The sequence below is a fragment of the Bactrocera tryoni genome, chromosome 1, assembly GCF_016617805.1.
Source record: "Bactrocera tryoni isolate S06 chromosome 1, CSIRO_BtryS06_freeze2, whole genome shotgun sequence".
Lineage (NCBI taxonomy): Eukaryota > Metazoa > Arthropoda > Insecta > Diptera > Tephritidae > Bactrocera > Bactrocera tryoni.
In genome coordinates, this window is record NC_052499.1 from 12979857 (window position 1) to 12991469 (window position 11613).

Sequence of the window (11613 nt, forward strand, 5' to 3'; positions counted from 1 at the left end):
AGGCATTGATATTAACCGTCTTAATAAATTTGTGGTAAGCGGAAAACGCTTCATCGATGAATGAGCCAACTATAAGGCGTTTATGGGTAACACAAAAGAGAACATCTGCGAGACTCAAAGGTTTTGAATTAATCTTTCAACCTAACTTAACCTATATGCTATGGTGGTCTGATATCGGCGAATTCGACATATGAGTCTCTGACTATACCTTTTACCATGATATACTCTGTTCATGGTATAAAAAAGAACAAAAAATTAAAAAAAAACTTTCTGCATATCTAAATCCATCGACAGTGCAACCACAGACTCAGCATGCTTGAATTGAGCACAAGCATTGCACACATAAGCACATAATTGTCACCTCCACAAAAACCCAACCACAGAATACCATTAAGCTTTGTGGTTTTCTGGCAAAGTAGAGGCTTATTGTTGGAAAATGAAATTTAAATATTGTCAGTTGCATGCAAATACGTAGAAAAATATAGATGCATACATACAAACATTTTCATAGAATTTAATATTTTTACATACGGCTGCTGTGTTGTTGCGCAAATCCGGTAAAACCGTTGAACTACAATGAACCGACACTTTCGATATAAAAACATTTTAGAAAAACTGATGAGTGCTCATACACGAGTGTACTATAGTTAACTATTCGGATTGTACGTAATTTCCTCGTACATATGTATGTATATAATATACATAAGAGCATATGACCTTTATGGAGTTCATCAAGCATTTTGTAATAATAATTGCAACTATCAGGACCACACATAAGTGAGCAGGAAAACAAACACGAAGTTTTGTCACATTACTAACATTTTCATTGTTATTGTGGGTTATTAAGAGAATATGGCGTTTATATGGGGAAAAATAAATCAATGCCCCTATAGATAGGCTACAATTTTAATACAAAAGCGCGTTCAGTCTACTATCGTTGACCGCATTCATAAACTGCTGACTGCCACACTGTTGATATTTTGAATTAAAATCGGAATTTTACCCAAAAACGACGCACACACGCACAAGAGCCCACGGTTGAGGACAGGAAGTAGCTGTTGCTGCTCCGCACTATTCAAAGAGGCTAGATAGAGAACACTGTAATGCAGACTAGCAGAATGTGGCTATTCACACACTTACATATCCACACACATACACATACAAGTGCAGACATAAAGGCAATCAGTCGGCAGGCTAGAGGCACATACACTTCATAAAGTTATAGAGCAACTGTCTGGCCGCTGCACAACAAATGGACAATAGCTATGTCAATGCGGCCATCAAAAGTCTGGCAGCTCTCGGTGAATCCGAAAATTCTATGTTATCGCTCAGCATTTTAGCGCATTTGTGGCTTTGGACTATATATATGTTTGTGTTTGTTTGTACTGTATATAGGTGTGTGTGGCTGTGTGCCTCGCATAAATGCAGAGTTATAGGCCTTTGTTTATGCTCAGCTACCTTTGAACACATTTAGAATGACAACAACAACACAAATGGTGCAATTTATAAGTGCAAGTATGGTAAATACCGTCAACTCCCCACAATTTCCGGCTTTTCCCATCAAACTCTGAAACAGCACGTTCTCTCTCACCCATCCGCACAGATTTTTGGCATCCATTTAATTTGCACTGCAACCAATATTCATTGCTCAGTCAGGCGGCAAGCATGCTTAGCCGGTTGCTGTTGTAGTTGTTCGTGTGGTTGCTCTTTCACTGCACGGCTATGATTTAAAGTCTGGCTTTTGAAGTTCTGCAGTATTTTTGGTTTATCTTTTTTGTTGTTGCTACGATTTTACAATATTTTTTTTAATTTCTTATGGTTAAAGAAAAATTTCTAAATACGGTCCACGAGCTAGCCGCAGTACGTGGTATCCAAATAGGTGAAGGTGAACATAGCACCCGGGACGTCGCCGACAGTTGTATTACTGCGAAGTACGCTTTAAAGTTCAGAGGAGATTGGAGGAGTCAGCACAAGCACACACCTCCTCTATGAACTGAGCTCCTGAAAACTTGGATCACAGCGCCGCTGAGGGCTCTGTTGGCGGTTCATTCTCTGCTACCATACTTACGAGGGATATGTAGATGGGGAAAAGTCTCAGTGAACTTTTCCACGATAGAGTTGAAACTAGGAGGTGAAGTTTTTTCTATAAGAAGTTCTCCATTATTAGATTTGTTGTACCGGATCATTATAGTTTTTTTCAGACATCAGTGGCAGCTATTTAGGTGGCGGTAGACATACTGCTACGAAGTACACGTCTTTCGACAGCAGAGTGACAATACTGTCTTGTCGGATCAGAGTGTAGTCGCTCTGACAACCGCAAATCTGATGAACTAGCCAGGGATCACATCAAAATGGAACCGAGTTGGATCTGAACCAATGGATCTCGCGTTCACTTAGCAAGCTTTGGTCGACGACCAACACCTGTGCGACTTCGAGATCCATTTGGCTTAGAGTAGAACCCGCGAAATTTACTGAACTATTTTTTCTTAGCAAGGTTCATATTGCCGAAATCGTAGGAGTTTTACATTATGTTCATAATATTAGCTGTCTCAAAACATGTGTGACAGGCTCAAAGCACTTTAACGATTTGTAAGGGTTTTATGATCTTTGATTTAGAAATTTTAAGGTACCACGGTGTAACGTCACTCTAAGGTGTCCAAGTAAGATCTCTGTTAGGATCGACCTCTTAACCTAACCTATCTTACAGGGTTTGTCCGGAAAGTAATATGACTGATTTTCTTCCGCCGCGACTTTACTTCGGAGCGCGCACCTACTGGATTCGACAGAGGGCGGTGCTAGCTAAAGAACGAGCGGCTGATGAGTTGTCCGAGCACCTGGAGAGTCACGACAAACATTTCGTTAGAGCAGAGGTACGCGACTAAATTCAGGTGAAACTCGGTAAATCTGCGACAGAGACGTTTGATGTGAACGAGTAGGCTTCTTACCCTGATGTTGCTTTAACAAGAAGTGGTGTGTTTCGGTGGCACCAAGCCTTCTTTGAGGGCCGGGAAGAGGTCGCTGATGAAGACTGTGCTGGGAGACCTGCGACTTCGACGAACACCGACAATGTGACTCGTGTGTTTTGAACTCAGACTCAGACTCAGCATTGACGCAGAAGAAACCTATTTTGAAAGTTTTTAAAGAATTGTAACGATTGGTTCAATCAATTTTTTTTAATTGACTAGTCCTATTACTTTCCGGACAAATCCTGTATAACTTCTCTTTACCGACAAACATATTATTATTTGAGTTTAAGATCATCAAGTAACAAATGATTACGGATGAAAATGGTATGAAACAGTCATCGCAAATTTATGACCAAATAGAGAATATTCTTGAAAGTCAGCTATAGGTAGATCAGACAGAGATATGGTCCAGTTTTAATCATCTATAAACCATCAGCGAATTTTGTGGCAAAATGCGAGAGTAATGCATCTTTGTGATAGAACCGAATAGCGCTCAAAATCTAGTAAAGGAATTTTGTGCAGATGAAGTGATGTAATAATTGAAGCCACTACGATGTATGATTAGATAATAACACAGTGAGAGCAATGAAGAAATAGCTATGACCTGTGATTTTCGGCAGCAGACAGCGTATGAATTCATCGCAATGCAGCCAAAGAACGTACTAAAAGATAAACTTCATGTAACGAAAACTCATCGAAGAGGCTGATGGTGCCTCGAAGTGCCATTGTCAAGAGAATTAAAATATTTACTTGTATTTATAAAAAATTGTCTGCAAATATTACTCTACTGACTAATGATTGTATAAACTCCAGAAAAAGCGAATGCAAAAGCGGAAAATATTGTAAAATGTTTGCGAAATTCTATAATTCAGAATGAGGCAGCGATTTTGCTCAAACAGCTCGCATTAAATTATTTAGAAATATAATACGTTATTAATACGTAAATTTGAACATGAACTGCTTATATCAATATGATTTCATTCATTATAAATATATCAGAAAAATAACAAAAATTTGTATAATTTTTGCTACAAATTTCGAATACATGATTTTTGCAAGAAGTTTCGTAAAGCATGATGGAACTGCTTAAATAAGTAGTTAGTTTACACACACATACAAAAAAATCTTTAAAAATCATTGGTTAGACATTACTATATATACATACAGGTATACATATGTAAGTGCATGAGTCACAGCGGTTTTTCACAAAGAACTACACAATGACTTCCCTCCAAAAAGCACTATTTTTTGTCTTCAAAAAATGGTGCTGTAAAAAATTGCTATAAATGTACATATGTATGTGTATATATTACGCTGGCAGTACCACCTATACATATGCAATCAAGTCGCGGCACAGACAATAAACAAAAGGCGGAATATGAAAAACCCATAATTGCATTTATTATCCTGATAAAAAGCGGTGCCACATCGCGAGAGTATTCGTTCTGGCCACAGAGGAAAACACCGATATACAAACAAATGAAAGCACCTACAAACTGACGCAACCATACATACATACATATTTGTATATGGCTATGAGCGCTTGTTTGAATGTAAAAGCCGGCGAAGCATGAAGGCAGTGCGCTTAAAGTGCCGTTAGTGGAGGACGCGAAGGCTTTTGCAAGCGCAATAGTGTTGCCTACGCGAATTTTCCACCAGCAACACTTTTACATATATGAATATGTGTATATACATGCACACATACAGCTTTCTAGTTGTTGCGCCACGTTGTTGTTGTGTTCGTATTGGCTGAGTGCAGTCATTATGTTTTTGCCAACTCTTGTTCTTGCGGCACTTCATTATGATTTCACCGTACGTTTCGCCAGTGTATACAAACACACACATAAATATATATATATATATATACATATATATACATATATATGTATATACCACATATTAATATGTATGCATGTATGTGTGTGAGTGCCATTGCTTTTGTTACGTATGCGCCTTCAATGTATAAATTGCGCTTTGTTACGATCCGGACAGTTGTCGGTACAACAGGAAAGGCAGTAGTGAAGGCATGCCGCCGTCAGCAAAGTGCTCTGATTTTTGTGTAATTATACCCTGAACATGGAATACTGATAGTGAGGTTGCCAAGGACCTGTAACTGAAGTCGAACTGAGTCGATTTAGCCATAGCCGGCTGTCTGTATATAACACACAGTTCCACAGTTTCTGGTATACCGATCTGATATTTGGCGCATGTTATTTTCTCCCTAAGAAGCTGCTCACTTAACGGTACGGCCGATTTTGAGCCACTATAGCATATAACTGCCAAATAAATTGAACGAAAGGCATCAAGTGCTTGTATGGAAAACTTTTTTTATTTGACGAAGTAGCTTCACGAAATTTGACACAGGTTTTTATCGATTTTCGAAGATATTGTGAAGATCAATTCACTATAGCATATAGCTGCCATACAAACTGATAGATTAAAATCGAGTTAAGCACCTTTTTATGCCGTTCCATGCTATAAAAAATGCACCTGTGTAGGGTATTTCAGCTTCAGTGCAGTCGAAGTGATAGTTTTGTTGTTTTTGTTGTTGTTTCTACTATTGCGACTGTTGTAGCCTGTATTCTGCGGCACTATCAACATATGGCCTGCTACTGTATACATTTAATAATAATTGTTGGTGTATAAAACACAGCAAAGCAAAGCAATGGGAAATTTAGTGCCTTTGTAAACAACAACAATAATAACAATAACGGCGAAAGCAAAATAGTATACAAATAAACATGCTGATTGAAGTGTGCGCAAAAAAATTAAATTATCCCAATTTGGTGGCAGTTAATTTCGTTACATTCAGCTGCAGTTGCGGCATATTGCAACAGTTGCCATGTAGTGCAGTATTTATGTAGCGGCTACACAAACATTTATGCATATCTACACATATGTATGTAGTACGACGAATTACATTCGAACGACTCGATGTTGTAGGCTTGCTGTAGTCATTTGGACTTGTTTGTATCTATTTGGTAAGTTGCTTGGTACTCAGTCACTAATGCTAAGCAGTCATAATAACAATAATAAAAGTTAAGAGGTTACATGGGTTTCACGGCCTCAAAAAATCGATTTTTTAATTATAATATAATCATATTTTTTTACCTGTTATTTATGTTTATAATAAAATAAAATCTTGCTTTTTATTTAGACAGAATTTCTTCGCAGTATTTTTAATCTAATTATTCGAATCCAATATTTTTTTACTCCCCTTATCAGTTATATAGTATATTATAGGAGTTTTCAATAGGCACACTACAAAAGTAGAGTAAAAAGGACAGCAAACGTCGCCATAATTTTTCCCGCTCTTTTGACAATTCTTTCAGTAATGTTTACCATTTCATCATGAGAAGATATAAGAAATTATAAAAATTTTCCAGCGAAATTCAGAGTCAGTGGCCTCAACTTTAAGAGTACTATGTCCAATTTATGGTCGTCATAATAGTCCTGTCAGATCTACAATTGAACGTCTAGTGAAAAAATCTGTATCCACATGCACAGTACAAAATCTTCCCGTGCCAGATAAATAAAGAAGTGCCCGTAGTGTCGAGAATATTGCTGCCGCTAACGCATCAATTGAGGAAGACCCAAATCAGTCTACCACACGTCGTTCTCAAGCGTTCGGCATCTCTGTGACGTCGTTGTGGCGAATTTTGCGAAAAGATCTTGACTAACATCCTTACAAGATTCAATTGACGTAAGAACTGAAGCCAACTGACCACAAAGATCGGCGTATGTTCGTGAGTTGGGCTGAGCGGCAACTTGAAAACGATCCGGATTTATATCGAAAAATAATATTAAGCAATAAGTTTCGTCAATAAGCAAAATATACGTTATTAGTCAGGCAGCAATCCACACATACTCCATGAATCACCATTGTATCCCGAGATAATTACGGTTTGGTGCGGTTTATGGGCCGGCGGCGTCATTAGGCCGTACTTCTAATGCGAAGTTCACATTACTGTGAATGGAAATCGTACCGCTCAATGATAAACGCATATTTTTTGCCCGAATTGAGTGATATAGACTTGGACAATATGTGGTTTCAACAGGAAGGCGACACAAGCCACATAGCGAATGTCACAATCTATTTATTTAAAATCAAGTTTGGTGAACATGTTATCTCACGGAATGGCCTCGGTCGTACGATTCGACGCCGTTAGACTATATCCTGTGGGGCTACATCAAGTCTATGGTCGTAGGAATATCGAAACTAAAATTGCAGCAGTATTAGCTGATTTATGCTTGAAAACCGTCGAAAATTGGGTTCAGCACTTGGTCCGCTGCAAGCGTGCCAGTGGTGGCCATGCAAAAGAAATCGAATCACAGGAATAAAGAATTTCATTGATATCCCAAACCGTTTTGGATTTATTTAGAAACTTTTGTAACGTTCTTAGTAAAAAAACCGTTTAGTAATACTTAAATATTTATATAAGGTCTTCCTCTTCCTCTGCTTCCCTCGGCGGGTACTGCGTCGAATACGCTATCTTTAAATTCGCTGAACTACTTATGTCGATGTCGTCGTACATCTCGTCCAGCTCATCATTCCATCGAATGCGATATTCGCCGTGGCCAACGCGCAAAGGACCATAAATCTTTCGCAGAACTTTTCCCTCGAAAACTCGCAACGTCGACTCATCCGTTGTTGACATCGTCGAAGCTTTTGACTGACTTATAGATTTTGGTTTTTGTTTGTCGAGAGACGACTTTGCTTCTCAATTGCCTACTCAGTCCGAAGTAGCACCTGTTGGCAAGAGTTATTCTGCGTTGGATTTCCAGGCTGACATTGTTGTTGGTGTTAATGCTGGTTCCTAAATAGACGAAATTATCTACAACTTCAAAGTTATGACTGTCAACAGTGACGTGAGTGCTAAGTCGCGAGTGCGACGACTGTTTGTTTGATGACAGGATATATTTCGTCTTGCCCTCGTTCACTGCCAGACCCATTTCTTTTGTTTCCTTGTCCAGCCCGGATAAAGCAAGATGGTAAATTTCCATACTTTTATTAAATTTACACCAATTCATAAACCAGAAAGTATGCACCATACAACCACTTACATACTTTATACTCGCCCACGGTATAAACTTACCTTAAAAACAGCCGAAGCAAAGAAGAACGGCAGCAAAATGAAGACAACGCCGGAAAGCACAATTTGCAGATTCAATTCAGCGACCGGCTCAATTTTCCACGTTATCAGCGAACATCCTGGTCGGCAGAAGTAATGAACCATGAACATAAGAAGTGATGGTGGAGAATGGTGTAAGTACATAGAAAGAAAACAAAATTTTGCAACATTACATTGTCTGTATGAAATGCCTAAGTACAAGTATGAAAATTTTAAGTAATCATATTACAACTACTAAATACTTTCTAGCTTACATAAATACACAGGGAATTAGAGAATTTCTTGCAACAACCAGGTTCAGAAAAGACATATTCGGCCAACCCAATACAAGAACCACGGAGATAGGAGAAAGGCGGGATTATATTGCGGATGCGCGATTATACACTACGCCCAATCTTTTAACAGTCTCCCTAAACGACAATATACATATGTATGTATTTATAATGAACGAAATCATATCATTCTATAAAAAAAATCAACAAAACATGTGCACATGAATACAACAACATGTTCCAATTATATTTTAGAATTGTATTTCATACTGAAAGTTGTGTATCTTGTAGGCGGTGATCCACGTAGAGGTACTTTTTTGAATAGCCTTTCTTTGACAGATGACGCGTGAGTCGTGTCAACCTGTCATGTTATTTTTGTTGAGTATTACTTGGCATTTCATCATGATAAAGACTTACGCCTGAACAATGTTTACAAATTGTTTCATTTTATTACTAAAATTCACGATCTTTAAAGAATGTGTTTCGCGCCCTCCGCTCAATTTATGGTCAACATCATTGTTCTACGAAGCGTACTATTCGCAACGCACCATGAGGCCCAGCATTTATTATTGGATAATGTTCGACCGAATAGACGACGTTCAACACACAGTGAAGAAAATAAAGCAGCCGTAGCTGAGAGTGTGTACGAAGACCGTGGAGAGTCGATTCGACGCCGTTCGCAGCAGCTTGGACTGACATATGAAACGTAAATTGTAAGGGTACAAAATACAGCTTTTGCAAGAACTGAAGCCGTTCGACCTTCCAAAATTCCAAGAAGTTCCGACATTTTCGAGCCAAATTTTGTTTGGCACTGAGGCTGATTTCTGGCTGAATGAGTATGTAAAGAAGCAAATTTGCCGCATTTGGGACGAAAACCAACTAAAAAGATTCAAGAGCTGCCATTTCATTTAGAAAAAACAATTTGGTGTGGAACCATTGGTCCATATTTCTTCTAAAATGGTACCAGCGAGTAACCGCCAATGGCGACCATTATCACGACCCGACTAGCTGATATCACACACACTTTTTCTTGTGGGGATTTGTAAAGTCTAAAGTCGATGCGGACAATCTCGCATTCAGGCCATGGAGCAAAGATCACACATGTCATTCGTCAGTTACAAATTGAAAAATGCTAGAACGAGTCATGTCATCGAAAATTGGACTCAACGGATGGAACATATGAGACGTAATCGCGGCCAACATTTGAAAGAGGTAATCTTCAAAAAGGCATAAAAAAATTCTTTCGAATAAAAATAATAAATATTCCACATTAAATTTGAAGTTTCTGTGTTTTTTCCTTAAGGGGGTATTCTCATGTAATCACTTAGAAAAATCGATTTTTTTTTTTATTTTGACAGTAAAACCTATTGAAAACATGCTGTGAAAAATGCAGACCGAAATTCACAGTATTTGATAAGTTACAGCTCATAATCGCCGACGTGTCGTAAGCGACTGTCTACCAGGCGCCATGACAAGTCTGCATTTTTCTCGAATCATCATTTTCTGAAACTGACATGGTCTTAAAAAAAGTAGTCAACCGATTGCTTTAAAATTTACATATGTTCTTCTACTCATTTATAGTTATCGTCCCTACTAGAATTGTTTATTTTCGAAAATATTTTCATTTTGTTTTTAAACGATTTTTAATGAAAAAAACGAGATTTTCGTGACTTTTTTTTGAAGTTCGACATTTTTTTTTTATGAAATTGGTTATATTTCGTAGGGATGATAGCCGCAGAACTACTGAATAATAATCCATTCGATTTTTTTTATTTCAGACAACATGAACAGCCGCTATCACCAAGACCAGTGAACTACTTTTTTTCGTTGGGGACTACTTTGATTTAAAAAAAAAAATATATTAAAAATGTAAAAAACCTAAAAAGTGGTAAAATGTATGCACATGAGAGTACCCCCTTAAAAAAGTTGGGAACCTCGACTTGCATCAGCCTTTAATTACTTACCGAGAAATCGATAGGCACCATGCACGGCCAAATAGCCCTGAAATAGCGTGAGCAAAACACCATACCAGATGGACCACAACGAATTCAAATGCAAGTAATTGTTGTGATCCAGATGTGCGCCCGGATGCATCAGCATGTTGTGGTAATTGTTGGCATGTTTACGCTTCGAATTCATGTATTTCTGTGGAAAACGTTGTTGTTGCTGTTGCTGCTGCTGTTGATGCTGATGCTGTTGCGGTGGTATCGGTTGCGGCGGTGGTGGTGGTGGCAGCGGCACAGACTGATGATGATGCTGATGGTGGTGTTGTTGGTGTTGTTGCTGTTGGTGTTGCTGGTGATGATGGTTGTGGTTGCTGCTCGCATTCGTTATGACAGAGTTCGAGATGCTCGAATTAAGGCTGGGCGTAGGACACGTCTTACCCATCGAAGTGTTGGCTGCGGTATGTATGGCTCAGTGTTTTTTGCCCAGTTTATTAAATTGAGTTTGTAGCAAACGCTGTTGTTGCCCCTATTGTAGGCCACTACAATGCTTGCAGGCAACAATAAGTTATAAAAAATATTCGAGAACTCTGATGAATCATCGAGTGCAGGTTTGATGTGCGCCCGAGGTTTCTGTGGGCAGTGATATGTGTTCCAAGCCACCTAACCTTCAAATAGACGCCCCAGTTAGTACTTAACGTCTCAGCATGTGTGTTAGCATGCTAGCGCAATTTTGCCCTATTTTGTTTTATTTTTATTTTTGTTTTGTTAGTTTTATTTCTTATGTAGTTGTTTTTGTGTTTAAAAGCAGCATTCTCTGTGGATTTTCAATTAAAATGTTTTGCTGTCAATCCTCTTGTTATATGTGGTTTTGTTGCTATGTGCAACTGCATTTGACATCTTGTCATTACTATAATAGTGATTGTGAATTGCATTGGTCTTTTCTGCGTCTTATTATTCTTTGCCTTCTTCTTCCTTGTTTTCGTAATATTCTACTCCTCCTCACACACAGTAGTCAGTTGTTCTTGCGCAACACTGCTAATATATAACGGCTCACTGAAATTTAATAAGAGAATTAGAAATTAATCAATTAAATATAAAAGTAAGAAAAACAATAAATGTGTTAAAATCTTTACGGATATTTTAAACTCGGTAGATTTCTTTTTTCACGAAGTCGTTTTCAACTTCAGCAAATAACATTTTATAGGATTAGCCTCAACTACAAGCGTGAGGTTTGAGGTTTCTTTCTCGATAATACATTGTTTCTTCATAATTATAGAGCTTATATAGCTTGGTAAGT

General features: G+C 38.2%; 1 protein-coding gene across 2 annotated transcripts in view; it reads right to left on the reverse strand.

Annotated features, from left to right (window-relative positions):
- The window catches only part of LOC120777663 (protein tincar), a 66246-nt gene extending 54899 nt beyond the window's left edge, over positions 1–11347 (reverse strand). For both annotated transcript variants that reach the window (XM_040109120.1, XM_040109129.1), the window contains exons 1-2: positions 10335–11347; positions 8063–8178 (exon numbers count right to left, since the gene is read on the reverse strand). In XM_040109120.1, coding sequence (XP_039965054.1) covers positions 8063–8178; positions 10335–10758 — 540 coding nt within the window. In that variant the 5' untranslated portion in view covers positions 10759–11347. The remainder of the gene's footprint in view (positions 1–8062; positions 8179–10334) is intronic.
- Between the last annotated feature and the right edge of the window lie 266 nt (positions 11348–11613).